This window comes from Stigmatopora nigra, chromosome 8 (assembly GCF_051989575.1).
Source record: "Stigmatopora nigra isolate UIUO_SnigA chromosome 8, RoL_Snig_1.1, whole genome shotgun sequence".
In the NCBI taxonomy this organism is placed as follows: domain Eukaryota; kingdom Metazoa; phylum Chordata; class Actinopteri; order Syngnathiformes; family Syngnathidae; genus Stigmatopora; species Stigmatopora nigra.
In genome coordinates this window covers 2,247,104-2,268,230 of record NC_135515.1, presented here as the reverse complement: position 1 = coordinate 2,268,230, position 21,127 = coordinate 2,247,104, and the positions used below count along the sequence as shown (strand labels likewise).

General features: G+C 41.6%; 1 protein-coding gene across 1 annotated transcript in view; it reads right to left on the bottom strand.

The window, feature by feature from the left end:
- LOC144200605 (neurobeachin-like) overlaps positions 1-21,127 on the bottom strand; it is a 124,208-nt gene that overhangs the window by 2,752 nt on the left and 100,329 nt on the right. The window contains exons 39-51 of the mRNA XM_077722850.1: positions 17,804-17,921; positions 17,632-17,734; positions 16,409-16,524; positions 14,014-14,126; positions 9,760-9,900; positions 8,686-8,805; positions 6,990-7,142; positions 5,837-6,004; positions 3,897-3,986; positions 2,895-3,072; positions 2,046-2,117; positions 1,811-1,960; positions 752-922 (exon numbers count right to left, since the gene is read on the bottom strand). Coding sequence (XP_077578976.1) covers positions 752-922; positions 1,811-1,960; positions 2,046-2,117; positions 2,895-3,072; positions 3,897-3,986; positions 5,837-6,004; positions 6,990-7,142; positions 8,686-8,805; positions 9,760-9,900; positions 14,014-14,126; positions 16,409-16,524; positions 17,632-17,734; positions 17,804-17,921 — 1,693 coding nt within the window. The remainder of the gene's footprint in view (positions 1-751; positions 923-1,810; positions 1,961-2,045; positions 2,118-2,894; positions 3,073-3,896; positions 3,987-5,836; positions 6,005-6,989; positions 7,143-8,685; positions 8,806-9,759; positions 9,901-14,013; positions 14,127-16,408; positions 16,525-17,631; positions 17,735-17,803; positions 17,922-21,127) is intronic.

Genomic DNA, 21,127 nt, shown 5'->3' with positions numbered 1-21,127 from the left:
AGATTTCAGGCTAATCCGTTCAGTCACGTCTGAGTGACAGTCGCCTCCCATTCGTTGGCCAGGCGGGCGCCCGGTGACGGACGCGGTCCCGCAGAGACCGGCAGCTGCTCCGAGAACGACGGAGAGAGGGGGGCATGTTTGGGAAAAGGGGGGTCCGTGTCAGGGGAAGCCCCAGAAGGCTTTTGAGAAGGACTTTGAGTGGCTCACCTGTCCGACAAAACATTCAATCTGGTTTTCACCGGCGGTGAAGCTCTCTTGACCTTTAATGACCTTACACCTCCATTTTTTTCCCATCACGTGACCTCGACCAAATGAACGCCGAATTTGTATAATAATAATTGATGCCTGAATGGGAATTTTTCTTGAAATACCACAAGATGGCAGCAAGAACTTAAGAACTGATTTTAAAGAGGAATTGAAAATGACATTTTTTTTCTCTGCAAATCATATTAATCATTAGAAAAAAAATCAAATCTATGTTCGTAAAATATGCATTAATGATAAAAACAAAATAATTAAAAAGTACACACAATTGGGATGAATCTCAATCAAGATTGGACTACGTACATCTATAACAAACTTGGCTCCAGTTATTCCAGATTTAAGAATTTATCTCCGCCATTAATGACAATTCAATTAGCTCACCGTTACGCATTCCGTCGCAGAAGAAGGCGCTCGGTAAATCGACGAGGGGATTGGCCGCCGGCTAATTGGACGCAGCCAAGCCCAAATTCTTAATTGATAGACTTACTGTTGGCAGGATTGTCTCCGATGATATGATGGCGTCCGCTCCAGTACCAGAGAAGAAGAGTGGCGTCCCGGGAGCCGGATACCACGTAGCAGTCGCCCCCGATGTAGGACTCGGATCGGGCCAGGCACGTCACTACGTCCCAGTGGCCGAAGACGATTTGTGTCAGCTTTCCTGCACACAAAAATATTACAACTGTTGACAAAAAGTACTTGTAAACATACGTATTTGGGTTCTATCAAGAAAACAATATAATGTGATTAAGTGCAATGGCAAACAGCAGGAAGGGGTCACTTTAAGAGCCACACTCTTGCAAAACATGCATTTTTTATTTTATTTTTTATATTTAGGCTAATTGGGACGTAAAAACTAATAATTCTCTTTTTAGAAGATTTAGTTTCTGAGAAAAAAAATGTCCACATTATAAATGGACCTTTGTAGTCCAAAATTTAACATTGTGACAATCAAAAATGTGATGTCCACACATGTGGACTTGAGGTAAACATGAAGTTGTACTTTCAAGCGGTGGCCCATCAGGTTTATAACACACTGGGGATAACATTATCAATTTAAGCAAAACACTTATTTATTTAGATATTTATTCATGTATTTATTTATTAACTTAACTTATTACCTATCTATTTATGTCTAAAATGTATTTTTCTGTGTCTGTATTCTCACCCTCTTGCTACTTTAACAACAAAATTTCCCCAATACGGGATTTATAAAGCTATCCAATCCAATACAATATTATGGACTACAAAAAATCATATTTGAATGTTAAAGTCAGCAATGTTGCTTGTAAAAATTGTTGTAACTTCAAATTGAAAACAAATATTAGGTTGTATCTTTTACTGCTGGCCCACCAGGCTTATAAAGCACTTGAGATAACATGGTTGTGATATACATGGTTCTTCTCGGTGTACCATTGGAATAATGTTACGTTTAAGCTAGCAGAGTGGAAAGAGGTCAAAAAAACAAGAGATGTGTGATTTTTTTTGTTGCCACGCACCAGCGAGCGCACCTTGCACCGGCACCCCCGCCCGCCCGGCGTCAGCCCACCTGTCTCCGACGAGTACACGCGGAAGCTCTTGTCCCAGAAGCCGCACACGAGGATGTAGCGGTTGTCGGCTGTCACCACGAAGCACTGCGTGCTCATCTGGATGCTCTGGTCCACTAAGTCGCTGATTTGACGCTTGTTGCCGCCGTTGGCTGAAAACGACGAGGAGGAGGAGGAAGAGGAAGATACACGTGTCGACAGGAGAGGAGGAAGAGGAGGAGGAGGAGGAGAACTCACCGATGAGAGGGTCCATTTCGATGGGAAGGCGATGAGCTTGTTCTAAGGAGTAGCCAGGCGCTCCTCGCAGGCCTGGAAAAGAACATTATGCTCCATTTCAACTAAAATATTGAAATGAATTAGAACGAGGGTGTCAGACTTGGGTTGGTTCTCAGGCCGCTTTAACGTCAACTTGATTTCACGTGGGCCATTTTAGATATAATATTTAGATTTTTTTTGTATAAATGGATTAAAAGAACTGGATTAGAAGACCTGAATATTCAGTTTTTTTGGAGATCTAAAACAATGTTTAATTGAGCTTTTTTTTTAAATATATTTTTAGATTTTTACTAAATGATTTTTGAACTAAAAACAGAAGAAATGGATTAAAAAATGTCAATTATTGATTTAAAAGGGGGAAAATCAGGAGATTTAATATACATCTATACTCTTCATTTTAATTTAATCTTAAAACAAAAAGTCGGCACTTTACTTTCCCGGGCCGCACAAAATGATGCGGCAGGCCAGATTTGGCCCCCCACCCGCCACTTTGACACCAAAAAAAAGTGGCACATAGTTCTTTAAAAAAAAAAAAAAGTACAATTCTAAAACAGAAAGTCGGCACTCATGATAAACTTTCCCGGGCCGCACAAAATGATGCGGTGGGCCAGATATGGCCCCCGAACCGCCACTTTGACACACGTGAAGGACAAAGGACTCAAGTTTAATTGTTAAGTCAAAAAAATTGGGCTCAACATTCATCATGAAAACTAAAACTAAATGGGAATTGTGAAGTTAAACTGTGAATATATTTGTCTTATATTAGCAAGTGAGAAATGTGAAGGTAAAAGTTTGATATATTTTCCTCACCCAATGTGTTGTGCCAACGGTTGACAGCAAAGAGGCGACTGCAGGTGACGGTGACCACAGCCGGCACGGCCAGGTGCGGCAGCGTGTTGGCGGCCACGTGCGTGACGGGCGAATTGGACGGGAACTTCAGCACCATGATTACGTCTCGTTGCAGCTGGTCCTTGAACATCAGTGGGCTCTGCAGGCCATAAAACACATCATAATAAAGGACTTTATACATAATTAGATGCAAAAATGCTTCATTTTGCCAATGTTCAAGACTCCAATATTGACTTTTGTTTATAATTGACACAATTGTCTTAACATATTTCCAAATTGGAATGAAATTATAGCCAGATATCTTTTCTATCTACTTAAATGACCTCAAATATGATTAGAAAATGTATATATTCTAATATTTTGGTTCATTTTGCAGATGTTTCTGACTCTAATACTGACTTTTGTTTATAATTGACCCAATTGTCTTGACATATTTCCAAATTGGAATGAAATAATAACCAGATATCCTTTCTATCTACTTAAATTACCTCAAATATGGATTGAAAATGTATATTTTCTAATATTTTAACTTTTTTTAAGTCATACAAAATGTATTTTTTAATCTATTTTTATCTCTCAGTCGTTTTACTATAATTTATTGGATGGTCTCTATATTTTTACATAAATATGATATTTATTTCTTATAACTTCTGCTTATTGCCATGTAAATTTAACTGTATATGTCTATTTATTCACTTTTATTTAAAAAATAAACTTCTTAAAAATGTCTTATAGCAACAAATGTTTTTTTTCCCTTACTAGCGGTCCTATATTATAATATTTGGACATTTTTCCAAATATATACTCATAAATTGATACTTTTCTTATTCTACACTTGCATTGAAAGTGATGCAAAAAAACCCTAAAAAAACAGACACTTTCTGACTAAAACGTGGATCCATGTTATACCATTTGCTTTGCTTTCATTTTCTCTCCCATCATGCATTGCGGGATTTTGCTCACCAGGTGCATGGCGGAGCTTCGTGGAGGATGTGGCTCGATGAGCAAGTGAGATGGCGTCTGTCCAAAGCTCCGGATCTGCGCCTCCGTGGCCTGCGGGGGGGGGGGGCGGAAATGGCGAGGAAGGGGGGGGGGCACAAAACCAGAGAGAGAGAGAGTCGCTGTCAACGTAGATATGCGTCAAAGTGACGGGTCAATAGGGGGTTGGGGTTCAAACCCAAGCACCGCCTTGCCCTGCACAGTCATCCAAGTGTTAGTATGGAAGAGACAGGCTTTTTCCTATTAACATGCTTGGCTTAACCATTCCCGTTTGGGCTAGGGGATAAGCCCCGCCCCTCTTTTGCTCACGCAAACGCTAACCTGGAGTGACACCCGGGCCGCTTGGCGCTATTGTGCGCCACACAAAGGAGAGGCTCGCTGGGTTGCCATTTTTGATGAAACGGGAGAGTGGATTGGACGATGATGGGCTAAAAACTAGTAATAGTTCTTCCTCTGGCCAAGTTGCTCCACCCATTGTTTTGTTTAGTGTTGGTAGATGTCCAATTCGTTGGAAAGGGGGGTTGAAAGCAAATGTTTCAAATGGATTGGACGTGTAGTGTAGTGTAGTCAAGATTAGTTATTGATGACAAAAAAATACTGTTGTTTTCTTGTTGTTTTCTTTGGCGAGGAACCTGACTGGCGCTTACACGAGAATGGACGTCAAGTCGGAAAGACAGAAGGAGGACGCGCCCTCTGCTTGACCCGCTAAGTAGCGCGGATCAGCGTGTGTCACCGCACTTGAAGCGGGAGTGGGAAAGTCGGCAGTGAATGGTCGCCTAAGTCAGGGAAGGGCACATTTTTGGGGAAGGGGCTACATTGACTTTAAAAATTTGACAGATATGATACATATAAAAAAGTGCATCTGTTAAGAGTACATAATATTATATAAGCAGAAAAAAAGGACTAAAGTATTAACATACTCATCACTCATCAGTAAAGTAAAAAGTATAAAGTATAACGTAAAGTAAAAAGGAATGTATTAAGAAATATTTAAATGTCATTTTAAAAAAAGATAGTGGGGCTGTAAAACACCCAAAAAATAAGAGTAGACAGAGTTTAAAAAAAAAAAAAATTGGACAACGTTGGCGGGCCGGATTAGAAAGCCTAACGGGCCGTATGTGGCCCGCGGGCCGTAGTTTGCCCTCCGATTTATTGTTTTTTTTCGGGAAAAAAGTGGTGCACCCTTGTCGTCAAGTAACAAAAATCAATAAATTCCTGAGAAGAGAATAACTTCCTGTTTACGGATAACGAGATTCCGAGGTGAGAAATGCGATTCTTAATTGGTGTTAAAAGGACTTAAAATAGACGGGCCCTAATTAGCGGACTAGCTTTCCACACGATTGGCAGCTCAGCGCCAAAAAAAAAAGGAGAGGAAACATGGCGCTCGGGTGGGGCCATTTGCATAATGCTCACTTGATAAATAAAGGCGCCGCTGGAAGTGACAGTATATAAATGAGTTGTTTTGCAGACAGCAGATGGCGGATATCGTAGGGGAAAAGAGAGGCTCTTCTTCCCCGGAAAAAAGCCAGTCGCAAATTCAATTAACGGACCCAAAACGAGGCTATCCACCATTTTCTTTTTGGAGCCTCACAAAATTATTTGTTGTTGTTATCATTGCTGCAGTCACTTTTTATATTAAAAAAATGGTGAAATCTTAAAAAAAACAGGGTGTGCCAAATGCTAAAATCCCATAAAGGTATTTTTTTATCAAAGAAGATTAAAACAATTAAAGAAATGTTGAAAAATGTGTTTAAATTTTGAGTGACAATTCCACTAGTGACCACTAGAGGGAGTCTGCCCATGTTGTTGGCAAATTAACGTAGTTTGTCAATTTGAAAATGAGTGACAATTCCACCAGTTACCACTAGAGGGAGTCTGTCCTTGTTGTTGACGAATTTACGTACTTGTCGGACGGAGGGGTCGGCGATGGCGTCCAAGCAGACGGCGCCCTCGTAGGTCAGGTGGTGAAAGACGTTGAGGGCGCGCACGGCCTCGGGGCCGCGCTGCTTGTAGCCGAAAAGCAGGTCAATCCACTGGTGCAGCTGACACGACACAAATTCGCTCTCCAGCGCCTACGTTGGCCCAATTAGGGAAGAGAAGAACAACACACACACACATATACACACACACACACACACACACGTCCGGTTACATCCGGAATCACTCGGAATGTTGCAGTAGCAGCAAAGTACACAGGATGAAATATGAAGTGCCCTTGCGTGCAAGAGCGCTGGGAAATAATTGGGCCGTGGCTAACTAATAACCACATTTGGATGCCATGGTAACGGCAAGGATGGACATTTTTTTATCTCTCATTTTATGAACTGCTTTATCCTCATTAGGGTGGCAGGGGGGGTGCTGGAGCTATGGATGTGTCTAACCCAAAAAAATAAAATAAAGGAGGCCAGGGCGCCGCTAGCCGGAACAAAAGAAGACAAACATGGCGGCGCGATTTTGCCGGCGGAGTCGGCTGGCGCCAAGTTAAGGTCACCGAGGGCTGAAAAGGTCGAGTGAGGGGGGAGAAAGTGGGGGGGCTTTGGTTTTTGGTGGCGTTAGTGAAGCGGCAGATAATGTACGAGTATTTTTTCACAATTGAATGTTTAGAATTGGATATTTTGGGGTTTGAAGTTGGAAAAAAATGGATGCCAATTGGCTACTAGAGGGATTTTAATTCAACTAAACATGTAACTGTGTCAAAGAGGCGGCCCAGGGGCCAAATTTGGCCCGCTGCATCTTTTTGTGTGGCCCGGGGATGTCAATCATGAGTGCTGACTTTCTGTTTTAGGATCAAATTAAAAGGAAGAGTATATATGTATATTAAATGTCCTGATTTACCCCCTTTTAAATCAATAATTGTCATTTTTTAATCCATTTTTTTCTGTTTTTAGTTAAAAAATATTTAGTAAAATCTAAATATATATATATAAAAAAAAGCTAAAATCAACCTTGTTTTAGATCAATAAAAAACTGAATATTCAGTTTTTAATCCAGTTCTTTTAATCCATTTCTAAAAAAAAATCTAAATATTATATGTGGATGAGTATTGTGGATGCTCACCATTCTGTTGATTCGAACAAAGTCTTCGGGGGTGTCGGCCCAAGCCGGTAACTCCACATGGCCCACCGCCACGCCGTCCTCTCGTCCCCCCAGATGGTAACCGTTGGCGTTGACCAGCATCTCTGGCAGGTAGAAAAACTCTGGGATCAACTCCTGGGAGAACAACAATAAACGCAGAAGGTGACGAATGTGAGAAGTCATTTTGTTTTTTGTTTTTTTAACACTTATTATCGAAGCGGCACGTGTTAGCGCGTTAAATGGAAGCGTGTCGTTGACATCGTTGTGGAATGTGACAGCGCCGACAACAGCTGCCGAAACAACGTGCAGTTAAATGGAACACGATGATGGACAAATTGGAATACGTGCTACCGGCCCTTTAAGAAACGCTGACTCCATTGTTTCTAGGGATGTCCTAATCCGGAAATCAGGTTTTTAAAGATCGGAATCGATCTGGAAAAGATCAAATCCAATTTTCTGTCAAAATGATCACTTAATGTCAGGCTTCCCATTTCAAATAAGTTGGACACCTAACCTGATTGCGTGGTTTTCAGGAAAAATCATAGTAAAAATGTTTTTAAAATGTATTCGGTTAGACCAGGGGTAGGGAACCTATGGCTTGGGAGCCACATAAGGCTCTTTTGATGGGCGTACATGGTTCTTTGCTAACCTGTGAGCTAAAATATGGAAATTGCTGTTGACAGTACTGAGATATTACATCTAGAACTGCTTTAATATTCATTTTTTTTGCAGTAGACTCTTCTGGAATGCATCCTCTCATTATTTACTAATAGTAAAAAGTAATTTTCAGAGACTTGGAATCCGTTTTTGATCCTGATTCGTAAAGCAAACCAAGTTACAAAAATACCTCTTTTCATTGCAGGCAGACTCTCTAAAAATGATGATGAATTATTACTATCTCAGCAAAGGCGCCATTGTAGATAACGGCGGAAACAAAGGGCGTCCGTGGCTGGCGTGGCGCTATTTTGCTAACAACGTGCCGTGTGAGTACGGCTGGCAGGAGGAGAAGAGAACTTGTGTCCCGACATGGAAAAGAAAAAAAGAGCGCATTTTGAAGAGTGCTCTTGTCATTAATGCTTTATTAATTGCCCGCGGCTGGAGTGCGCGCGCTGGAAACCGATGACACTTTGAGGTCAGTGCCTGCTGCGAGCAAAAAATCAGCCGGCTTCAGCGATTTTTTTACTTTCTATTTTTTTTATCCTTATAGAAGTGTTTGGTCTTTTGTTCCAGATTTCCTGATAGCAGATTTTTTTATTTTTCGTTGTTTCAAGGTGCTGGAAATGTGGATTTTGTTTCCCCAATCTGGCAACCGCATATTTTTTTTGTCCAGGATTTGTTAGTTGAGAATTGTATTGTATAAGATGCTCAACCTGAATATATTTTTATACAAGAGGATTTTGTCGAGAAAACAAATGTGAATTAGCGTGTTAGCATGCCTTAACAAGTGGAGAGAGGGTGGATGACTCAATGGAAAATGGCAATGTGGGTTGTGTTTGTCGTGTGATGCGTTGTAATGGAGAAAAAATGAAAGTAGGTCAGAGAGGGAAGTCCTAAACAGCATGATGTTTTGCTGTCAGAATTTCAAAGGAAGGAGGCAGGTCGGTGGGCGAGTGGTTTTGGTGTGGGTGCCGGGGTTCTGAGATGGAGTGTGACTTGATGGAATTTCAGTGGTATTTACCTTCACGTCGGAAGGGTCTCGTTGGCAGTTCCTCCACGATCTGGCGATGGAGGAGAAGATGTGGTCGGGGTGGTCTAATCGGTTGTTGTTGGCGTCGAGAAATAAGCTGGTGAACGGCTCCTAAAAATAGAATGGTTTTTTAACCATTATTTAGCTAAATTTCCCCATCAAACCCCACATTTTTTAAACTCCAACCTCTGAAAATTGAGTTCAACCTCTGAAATTTTGAGCTCAACCTCTGAAATTCGAGTTCAACCTCTGAAATTTTGAGTTCAACCTCTGAAATTTTGAGTTCAACCTCTGAAATTTTGAGTTCAACCTCTGATTTTTAAGTTCAACCTCCGAAATCTGACTTTTACCCCCGAAATTTGAGTTCAAACTCTGAAATTTGAGTTCAACCTCCGAATTTTTTAGTTCAACCTCTGAATTTTGAGTTCAACCTCTGAAATTTGAGTTCAACCTCTGAAATTTGAGTTCAACCTCCGAATATTTTAGTTCAACCTCTGAAATTTTGAGTCCATACCTCTGAAATTTGAGTTCAACCCCTAAAATTTGAGTTCAACCTCCAAATTTTGAGTTAAACTCAACTTCTGAGATAAAATCATGACTTAATAGTCCAAATGCTAGCCTCTTTGTCTCAAGCCGAGGACCAGCAGTCCAATATGGAAGCTGCCAGCCAGAGAATCTCCCGAGTTGATCAGCAACTCCTCCTACTAATCATGGAGAGGACTTCCACAAACAACCTCTTCTTCCCCCAGTAAACGAGGACTTGCGTGAGTGTGATGGACACGTCCTGGCGGCCTCCAGTCCAAACCCACACTCACCCCCTCCCGCAAATCATTACCCAGCCACTCTTTATTTAGCGCGAGTATGCCGCTTTAGTGGCCTGTGAAATCAGCTTTTTTGTGTGTTCCGCCATTGGAGACGTGACGCCATCATCATTGGGTTGGCATCTTTAGAGGCGGGGTCAAAGTACAATTTGCTTTTTGTTCTTTAAATAGAATTCAGGTTGTTTGTAAAATCAATTTTGTCCTTTTTTAATATACTTTTTTATTTCTGTTTTCTTCAACTCACCATCCTGATGAGCCAGTGCAGCGCGGTGGAGGCGGTAGAAGCGTAGCGCAGATAATGGCACGGCGGCGTCCGCTCGTCGGCCCAAGACTCGAAGCGCTCGGCGAAGAATGCCGCGCGCTTGGGGTTGAGCGCCCCCACTGGCTGAAAGGAAGAAAAAAAAAACATCAATCATTAAGTCATTTGAAAGCCATATTTCATTGTTTCTGTGGAAAGGATAATGAAATTAAAACAAATAACAATAATTAGCAACTGTAATTGCGAGGGCGGAGCTTATGCAAAAGCTCAATTACTATATCCATGTATAGAGGAACTGTTGACCAAGTTTATCAACATTCCTTCTTGAATGTTCACTGGTAAGTAGAAAATGAATCATAAAATCAGAAATAAAACATTGTTAAGAAAGTGGTGGCCCGGGGGCCAAATCTGGCCCCGCCGCATCATTTTGTGCGGCCCGCGAAAGTCAATCAAGAGTGCCAACTTTGTGTTTTAGGATCAAATTAAAATGAAGAGTATAGATGTATATTAAATTTCCTGATTTTCCCCCTTTTAAATCAATAATTGTCCTTTTTAATCCATTTTTTCTGTGTTTTTAGTTCAAAAATCATTTAGTAAAATCTAAAAATACATTAAAAAAAGCTAAAATAAACATTGTTTTCAATCTATAAAAATCTAAATATGCAGGCCTTTTAATCCAGTTCTTTTAATCCATTTATAAAAAAAAAAATCGAAATATTATACCAAAAATAGTCCTGCCCACGTGAAATCAAGTCGACATTAAATCAGCCTGCGAAACAACCCGAGTCTGCCACCCTTTGCTATAAGATAACAAAAGTATATTTCTCCATGACTGGTCACATCATTACGTGAAGACAAACTATCAAAATAATATCTTCGGGCAGCTCTAGTTTCGATTTCAACTGTTTGCCAAAGTTTCCAGCGACATTGACGGGGCCCCATGTGTGTTTGCAGGGGGGACAGAGGTCACGGGGGTCAATGAGTGCGACTCTAGCCTCGGCGTGTCAGAGCTCATTACCCTCACCCGGCTTTAAAAAGTTCCCGCAGCTGGCCCAACCCCCTCCCTGAAAGCAACTTCTGTTAGTGGAGAGCCCAGCATTTTCCACTAAAACCCAAATCCTTAAAAAAAATGGCCTCCCGTCCACATTCGGACCTCAAAAATCCGACTTCGGACGTCAGATAGCTCGCAACTAACGCCATTATGCGTCCGATAAATCGCCTTGCCCGCCTTTTCAATCAAAAATGCCGATACCCGAGCCTCCAAGGCGAACCGCCGCTCAATATTAATACACTCGGAGTACCCCAGTCCGTCGGGGTGAAGGATGACGGCTTGGCGTCGGGTAGAGGGGGAGGGGCTAATCAATGGCAGCTTTCTTAGCAAAGCAAAGCGTTGGCGTTACATCCGGAGAACTTTTTACGAGGTGATAATAACCCGGCGTGCGACTCGTCTTGCACACGGCGATAAAAAAAACTGTGCTTAAGGTTGGCTTGAAGGCAAAAATAATCATTATTACTCAGATGGAAGGAGAATGAGCTCGTTAGTGTTTGTTTTTAAACTGTCTTTTTAGATGGTTGAATGACGTTGATGGTGATAGACGGGCGTCCAGTCTACTTTAACTAAGAGAGGCTAGAAAACAAAAAAAAAAGCTTGGGAAAAAGAAATGGAATTTAATTTTTATGATGTGTCATAGTGAAAACATGATGTCCTGAAGAATGGCCACAGAATGGGGTTTAGGTCGGGGGAATTAGTCATCTTAGCAATTGTTGGTTTTCCCATGTAAAATAGATGAGATATGTCATGTGTGAATCATCAGCATTTTTGGCCCTGACGCTTCTTTGCGCATGAACAAACTCTGATCACACGAATAAACAGCATTCCGGTGCGCAACATTAACCGCATAAGTATGGTTAAGTATGTGCTTATCTCCAGGTGGCTTTGGCATGAACACAGAATTCACTTTTGCAATAAGTCAGAGATCTTTGTTAACTAGGGCTTATTTATAATGTTGACTACGACTTACTTGTGTTACTATGTTGACTATGACTTATTTATTATGTTTACTACTTATTTATAATGTTGACTACGACTTACTTATTAAGTTTACTAAGTTGACTAAGACTTATAATGTTTACTACTTATGTATAATGTTGACTATGACTTATTAAGTTTACTATGTTGACTACGACTTATTATGTTTGCTACTTATGTATAATGTTGACTATTACTTATGTTTACTATGTTGACTACAACTTATTTATTATGTTTACTACTAATATATAATTTTGACTTCGACTTATTATGTTTACTATGTTGACTACAATTTATCTATTATGTTTACTACGTATTTATTATGTTGAGTACTTATATATATATATTCATTACTTATTCATCTATTTATTACTTTTTAGTCATTGTTATTATCTATAAATGATTTATCTTTGTTTTTATTGGTGTTTATAATTATTTATGTTGTTGACTAATTATTATGTGACTAACTTATACATTCATGATTTATTCTTATAATTTATTGATTACTTATTTGTCTTTTTGTTTATTATTGTTTTTTTTATACGCTTTATGGTGAAGCTTTAAATCTCATTATATATATAATGACAATAAAAAGCATTATCTTTTAATGATTGATTATTTATTTATTATTTGGTCTTATTATTGGTTTGTCTGATTGTTTTTGTTGTTATTTTTTGCACTTGAAGCTTTAAATCTCATTATATACATTCAGAATGGCAATAAAATTCATTCAATTCAATTTGCAAGAAACGAGAATGACTATTGGCGTGGAACGGCGCCCCAAAACGTCAGCATTCACCAACCCGACCCTTGAAAATGGCGCCTGATCAAGACGTCCCGTCACACGATTAAGCAGCAACGAGAAACATCAGCCGTCTCCCCGTCTGTCAACCGCTTGTCACATCAGGAGGAAATAATCATTACAAGCCGAGGCGCAACGCCGCCTGACGACCTGACATCCAAATATGCGGCGCCCGGCCCGCAGGCCCGACCCGGCCCGGGCCTGCGGGCGCCGCTTTTCACACCCCGATGGATAACCGAGCGGCAGGTAATTGTCGGAGAACAGGTGAGGAGATCTGGCGGGGGAGCGGCGGTTAAACGCCGACGTTAAAACAATGCCGTCCGTCAAGCCGCACTCGGCCCCGAGCGTGACCAATCACACGTTAATGTGCTCGTGATGTGTGGGAAAAAAAAACGAAGAGAAAAAAACATCAGCACACACATAAATGGCGTTGCCCCCCCGCCCCATACACATTTTTTTTCCTCCCACAATAAAAATCGTGAGACCGAAGAGACGTTAAAAGTAACAGTAAGATACACGAGTAGAAGTTAAGTGAAGTTTCTGCGCAATTTTCTGCTATTAATCATTTATATACATATATTTATACATTAGTAATATAATTTTAAGTTCATAAAAATGTGAAAATCCACTAACAGTAACATACACGAGTAGAAGATAAGTGAAGTTTTTGCACTTGTTTTCTGCTATTAATTATTTTCATACATATATTTATACTTATTATTTTTCTATTATATTCTATGACCTTTGACCTCCGTGACCGGACGCTTGGTCGCCGGTCAAATGTACTTAGATATTAAATAGTATTTAGATATTAAACGGTACTTAGATATTAAACGGTACTTAGATATTAAACGGTACTTAGTTATTGAACAGTACTTAGATATTAAACAGTACTTAGATATTAAACAGTACTTAGATATTAAACAGTACTTAGATATTAAACAGTACTTAGATATTAAACAGTACTTAGATATTAAACAGTACTTTGATATTAAACAGTACTTTGATATTAAACAGTACTTTGATATTAAACAGTACTTAGATATTAAACAGTACTTAGATATTAAACAGTACTTAGATATTAAACAGTACTTAGATATTAAACAGTACTTAGATATTAAACAGTACTTAGATATTAAACTCTCATGAATATAACTTTCAGAGCAGGTAAACTCTCTGTCACCATTTGACCGGCAACCAGAAGGGTCCAAAAGACCGGCGACCAAACGTCCAAGCACCTTTGACCTCACCGCCCTAAAATGGAATCCCCTCTTTCATTCCCTATAAACATATTTACTGGCTCTCTTTTTTTTAGTTTTTTGCATCATCTCCAAACCAAACGCTCGCACAAAAAAGCCAGACGGACCCTTAACCAAAAACGGCAGAGAAAATGAAGACTGGGTCCTACCTTGGAGAGGTCCCGGAAATTAGCGGGCAGGGTGAGGTCCAGTTCCTGTGAGTCATAGCAAGCCAACACCCAGGGAAAGAGCGGGTACTGGTTCAGGTCGTTGTACGTCCTGCCTGGACAGAAAGGCGGCACACACCAAAAAATAAGGTTAGCGGATAAAAAAAAAAATCCTATCCCATCCGCCAGCTGGCCCGATCCCAGTCGTTTTGGCGACCCCGCTATGGCTTTCAGATGGCTAAACGTGTCGGGAGAAACGCGTGGGAAGGTGGCGGGCGGGCGCCGTTTTTTGTTTGCTAGAGATGCAAAACAGCTGTGAGGTTAAAAGTGAGTTGTAATGCAAAAAAAAAAAAACGATGACCAACATTTTGGTGGCCAGTAATGACCACAACCAGAAACAATGTGCTGAAATTTAGTGGCTTCCACTTGAGAGAGACACGAAGACGAAGAAGTTTGATGTTTTGTCGGAGTTTTGAAGTCATTGGAATGGAAAGATGTGAAAAAAAATAAAAAAAATTAACTCTTTGGTTGACATTGACGACAATAGGCCTTTAATGATTTTGGCTAAGGGGCAATCATGGATTTTTTAATTGAATTTCTTCCCTTCTTTTCTTAAAAAAACGGTAATTTATTGAAGCTTTTTAAAAGAAAATGTCTTCTTTGTTTTGGCATGTTTTTTTTTGTTGTCGATTATTTTTTTTGTTTGAACAATTTTAACTGGGAAAACTGGCATAAATTGTTTTTAAGGGCTACAAAAATAAAAAATAAGAAATTTCAACCAAAAAAATAATACTTTTGTACATATGTATTTTATAATTGTTTTAAATAGCTGCAATTCAACAAAATACAACACAATAACCTTATAAGAATATAAATTTTAAACCAAATCCAATGACGAGGTATTCAATCAAAAATCAACATAAACAGTGCCTAAAAAACGCGCAAAAAAAACATGTTATGGTCCCAAATCCAAGTTCCTCCATTTCAACCTACTTGAGCGACGCCGGCTTCGAAAAAAACATTTAAATTATGCGAATAAATCAAGAAAAAAGGTTAGCATTTTATCTACCCCCCCAAAAAGGTGACATTTAAAGTCGCGCGTATAGTTTGGAAGCATCATGATCGGCGCTCAGGCGCCAACGGCGTCGTCAGGGCGCCGAGTCGGGAGTGTCAGGATGTTAATAAGCACCCAATAGTGGTTAATTAGAAGAGCGCATCCCCTTCGCACCTCTTCCCGGCACTTCGTCACCCCCGCAAACCCGACTGTCTTCTCCTCCTACTGACGTGGTTGACAGCCCGGGTCATTACTGGGGGATTTTTTTTTTTTTTACAAAAAAATAATCATAAATTTGCTGCATGTTTTTCCTTCCGTCTCAGCTCGCCGTCTAATTAGCTGACAATAACGTACAGGAGGGAAAAAAAGTGGCTAAATATAAATATACACGGACGTCGTTAGATCAGATCTGGGCGTCTTCGATGGGTCCAATTAACGTTGGAGGGCGCAGGCCGGTCGGCGTCGGTTTATTGATGGCGGCGGTTTGGCGTGTATGGTCAAGATAATTGCTTTCGACGGAATTTGTTCCGTTCGGATGAACTCTTTCCGGAATTGGGACGAAAAAGAGTCGGAATCAATGTGTTTGATTGATGGGAATGTGGCGTAAAAAAAATGTCAGGTGTCCAAAACGATGCCATAAACAATATGGTGGAGCGAAGTCTTGCCTGGTGGAATTTTTTTTATGATGAGCTTCAGCTAATTTTATGGAGTTAGTATCTAATTTCAAAATGGATAAAAGTGAGATCTCAGTTCAGAGAGTGTAAAACTGTCATATTTTTCACTTATTTTAGTTTTATAGTCTTTCAGACTGGTTAGTTTGCCATTATTGAGTTTGAGTTTGATTATTAAAGGGATAGAACATTTTTATTTAGATGCTAATTGAGTTTGAGTTTGATTATTAAAGGGACAGTACATATTAATGAAGATGCTAATTGGTATTGAGTTCCAGATAGTGAAGATAGGTTGGCTAAATGTACTCTTTCTGAAGGGAACTAACTACACAGTCACCTCTAGAGCCAGCTCTTGTAAATCCAATAGTTTTCAGTCTGAATTGGGGTGTTAGAGCCAGAATTCTGACTTTATTAAAGGGACAGTACATATTAATGAAGATGTTAATTGGTATTGAGCTCCAGATATGTGAAAATACATTGGCTAAATGTACTTTTTCTGAAGGGAACTACACAGTCACCTCTAGAGCCAGCTCTTCCCACGCATTATTCCATTGTTTTCAGTCTGAATTGGGGTGTTAGACCCAGAATTCAGACTTGATTTGGTTTTGGGCACTGGATTTTTAACTGAATTTAACAGGACTCATTTGAAGCCAGGATCTGGAAAGAGCCTCACCTGCGATGGTGTTGAGGAACATAAGGTACTCAAAGTTGGAGATCTCTCTCCTCTGCCAACGCTGCGTCATGTTGGACGACTTGAAGAGCTGCCGAGGACTGGCCAGCGAGACCCGCCTGGAAAATAACCACCACCAGGTGTCATTTGGAAAGCAGAGTGCATTCATTCACGAAAAACTGAACGTCTGAGTCACGTCTGGACAAGATTTTTGAACGTCAACGATGGCTGGCCATGAGTCACCACAGAATCCAAATGGCCATTGGAGCCAGGTTTGGATTCGAGCCCGCGGGCCTGCCTAAAATTTGTCATTTGAGAGAATGCCTTTGGGCGAAGGCCTCCTTTGCTCCTGCCAAGCAAAGTCCGCTTCGTTTTAAAAATGTCTGGCGGGGAATTTGTCAAATGATGCATGAGTAAATGTCGGGGCGAAAACTCTGCGGTCGGCGGGGTGTCGTGTCTGTCTGCGGAATTAGGTCACCCCGCCGAGGGTCAGCGCACGACAAAATGACCCAAACAGTAGGTACTCTATTTCTCTGCCAAAATTGGTGAGCCCGACAGTACAATCGATGGGAGGCTCTCATATACCAATTATTTGCCATTTTAGATATCATATTTAGATGATATACATTTTTAAATTGGATTAAAAGCCCTAAATATTCAGTTTTATTTCATTTAAAAAGGAAACCACATTTTTCTTTAATTATACTCCATATTCAAGTGGAAAATAGAAAATATTTGTATCTATATATTTCTAGATTTGCTTTCTTGGGCCGAAAAAATGAATTGGAGGGCCAGATTTGGCCTCATGGGCCGCCACTTTGACACCATGGCATATACTATCGTATACCAAGTGTCCGTGGACCAAGTGTCCGGGGGACCAAGTGTCCGGGGGACCAAGTGTCCGGGGGACCAAGTGTCCGGGGGACCAAGTGTCCGGGGGACCAAGTGTCCGGGGGACCAAGTGTCCGGGGACCAAGTGTCCGAGGGACCAAGTGTCTGGGGAATTAGTGTCCGAGGACCTAGTGTCCGAGGACCAAGTGTCCGGGAACCAAATGTTTGGGGGACCAAGTGTCCCGGGGACCAACTGTCCGGTGACCAAGTGTCCGGTCACGGTTACGACAATGACAGTACGGTCATATGGCCATGAATATTGTGCTAGCGTGCATAGCATTAGCATGTGAGCAGAGTGCAAAACAATATTTAGTTTGATGGTTTGGCCAGCCTACCTGTCTTGAGGAAGGCCATAGCTGGTCCCGACCCCGACCTGCGGAAGACTCAGGACCGCTTTCTTCACCGTGGCCTGGTCGGGAAAGTTGAAGAGGACGGAGGCTGCAGGGAAAAAAAACTGGATTTGAGCATGGAAAAGATGGAAATGAAAAGGTAGCGAGACATTCGTACTTCTGTTGGCCATGAAGACCTCCATGGCCGTGTTCTGGAGCAGGTGGCGCCGCGAGAAAACGGCGCGGATCTCGCTGAACATCCATTTGCCGTGAAGACCTTCAGTATAAGCCAAGACCTGCAATTGAAGACGGAAAAAATATATAAGAAATCGGCTTTTTCAAATGTATTTGTTTACATTCGTGAGCATGAACTCATTTGTTGTTTTTGTATACATTTTGAAGTATTATTAAATATCCCCTAACCACTTGGACTAGGAGTTACAATAACAATAAACAAATATATTGCCAGAAATTATACATGTTTTATGTTTTTGTGTCTTTACCAATATTAACAAACATGCAGAAAAAAAAGAAAAAATTAAAGAAATCCCTACAATAATCTTTCAATTGATCACATTATTATAATCAACTTTAATCAGTTTTACTGCACATCATTGGTCCCCAAAAATTAATCAAATTCCATTTGGATATAACATTTTTTTCACTAAATCAGGTGAGTCACCTGCAAAAAAAAATCAGACGCCAAGACCATTGAGACACCATGTGGTGTGTGACATATAAAAAAAAAAAAAAACAATCAATAACCACATGGGGGCAGACAAAAGGACGTCTGGCCAAAGTAAGACAATGGTCCTGACAGGTGAGAAGGCCCCACAGCGGCACCCCCGCTTTTTCCCATCTCGCTTCTCTCTGAACAATTTTGTCCCGTGGCGACCTCAGGGGTCATCACGCGAATAAAGATACAACGGGGGTCTTTACATCTTTTAGCGCCATTGACGCCATATCCGAAAAATCAGGTGACTGTAACTAGCGTGCCATAATACGCCATTGGGACATCTCGTGTTATTTTACGGAAATAAGATGTTCCACTGGGTCAACTCGGAGACTAATGCTCATTTAAAAGAGAGTTGTGGAAGTGTGGTGGTGGTGTTTGGGGGGTGGGGGGGTTGGCACACGTGTGGTGGTGGTGGTGGTGGGTCGGCTGCCTTAATTTCTCCACGGAATAGCCGGCCGGCCGACCCCACCGCCGCCGCTCGGCTCTCTGGAGCTCAATTAAAATTGGATTAGATGGAGATAGCGGACGTGTAGTGCGGTATTTCCTCCAGGGTAATGCCCCCCCCCCCCCCCCCCCACACTCCAAGCGCTACACCAATCCCCAGCAACCCCCCCGACACACGTCCACAAACCACCTCTACATCCCCCTCGATGCAGCAACTCAAACAGTTGTCATAGCGACAGCGTGGCCCAGAGGAGGAGGCGGGGGGTCCATAGCAAGGTGACACCCTCGTGGTATGGAAGTTGATTCGCCGGGCGCCATTGACGGGGCCGGACGTCTGAAGGGATTTTGACTGGGAGGAGCCAATGTAGGGTCAATGGTAGCCAATCAGAGGACGTCTTAAAATGATTTTGTTCCAGAAGTGGATTTGTAAAGTGATTTTTTTGTGTGTAAATGAACCTATTTGGACAATACTAAAGCCATCCAAAACAAGTACTATAACAATGTGGCATGAAATAGGTTAAAAGTGAGAGAAAATGATGAAATTATGAAAATGAATGAGACAATAAATCATTACTAAGAGAAAACATAGTTACACATTTAAATTGCACTAAAATTGATATGCCACATTCCTTTGCGCTATTGACTTTTGTATTAAGAGAAGGAAATTTCACGTAAAGGTCTTTTGTAACTTGGGTTATATTAGTTAAGGGACATTTAATGACCTGATTTTAAGGGATACCAATTTAATCAATAATCAGTCAATTTTTTCATTATTATGTCACTATCCTAACAACATCTCATTTAGTTGAATTGCCACCCATCCTATTCACTTCCTAAACACCCAATCTCCCGACCCCCTTCTCCTTTGGCAGGGGGTGCACCTCTATTTTTTTTCTATTTGCGCCCTCTCCGGCCAGCGACCTGTCCAAGTGAACATTTCTCCTGCGTGACAAAGCTGGGGGGCCAAAGGGCGATCTGTCAACAAAAGGGGGCTAAAGACAAAGCTGGGAAAAAGAGGGGGGGTCAAATACACACAAAAAAAGCTGATTTCCAACAGCCTCAATCAGAAGATTTGTCATAACAACAAAGCTTTGTCGGCGTGGCGAGCGTGGCGAGGGTGGCGAACCCCCCTCCACTGTGTCGCCTTGACAAAGCCTTGCGCTGGTGTTTTTTTTTTTTGTCTTTCTTTTTTTTCTTTTTTTTGTGGGGAGGCCCAGCTGTAAAAAATGCCATTTAATGAACCTGTCTGCCGAAGCCGTCCCCTCCCTGTCAGAGGTGTCAGCGTCTGACGAGCGGCGGGCGCCGGGGAACGGTCGCCTCCAGTCACAGACAGGCCTGCCAGCTGGAGGCTTCGGCCCCAATCTAATCACGCCACCAGGAAGGGGACCCGGCACCCTAGCGCACGCCGCTCAGCTCGGCTCAGCTCCGATCTGCTTTCGGTCTGTCACGCGCGGGGTGTGGGGGTTCAGTGGAGAGGGGGGGTGGGGGGGTGGGGGGGGGGGGGGGACCCCGGCCTTTTGTTTCCGCCCGGGTCATTAGGAAAACCCGCGCGCATGCGCCCACACGGGGTGGACGGATCTCGGAAAAAAAGAGGCTTTGACATAGAAAAGCAACTTTGACTTTAACAGGGATGCCTGATAGTCATTGGTTTCCATTATGGTTATGCTACAAGGATGGTGGGGGTGCTGGAGCTAATCTAAGCTAAGTTTAGGCCATACGGGGTGGAAGGACCATGTAAAAAAAGAGGTTTTGATGTAGGAAAGCAACTTTGACTTTAACAGAACTGCCTGATAGTCATTGGTTTCCGTTATGCTTATACTACAAGGATGGAGGGGGTGCTGGAGCTAATCTAGGCTAAGTTTAGGCCATACGGGGCAGGTGGACCAGGTAAAATAAGACATTTTGACGTAGGAAAGGAACTTTGACTTTAACAGGGATACCTGATAGTAATTTTTTCCCATTATGCTTATACTAGAAGGATGGCGGGGGTGCTGGAGCCAATCTAAGCCCAATTTACTGAGATAAACAAGCAGTCACATTCATAGCTAAGGGCAATTTTAGTATTGGCTTAGCATGCTTGTTTTAGGGGGAGAAAACCCACACAAGCCAGGGTAGACCATATGAAGTCGACACAGGAAAGTTGGAACCTGGGATCGAACCCTCGAGCTCAAAAGTGTGAGGCCGAAGCACTCACCACTAGTCCACCGCGCGTAATAGAAACATAGTGTTTGGTAAAGACTCATATTTTCAAATACTAGGCCTGCTAACCCTATAGATGATTTAAATGTACGACTCAATCACTTAAAAGTGAGCGACCACTAT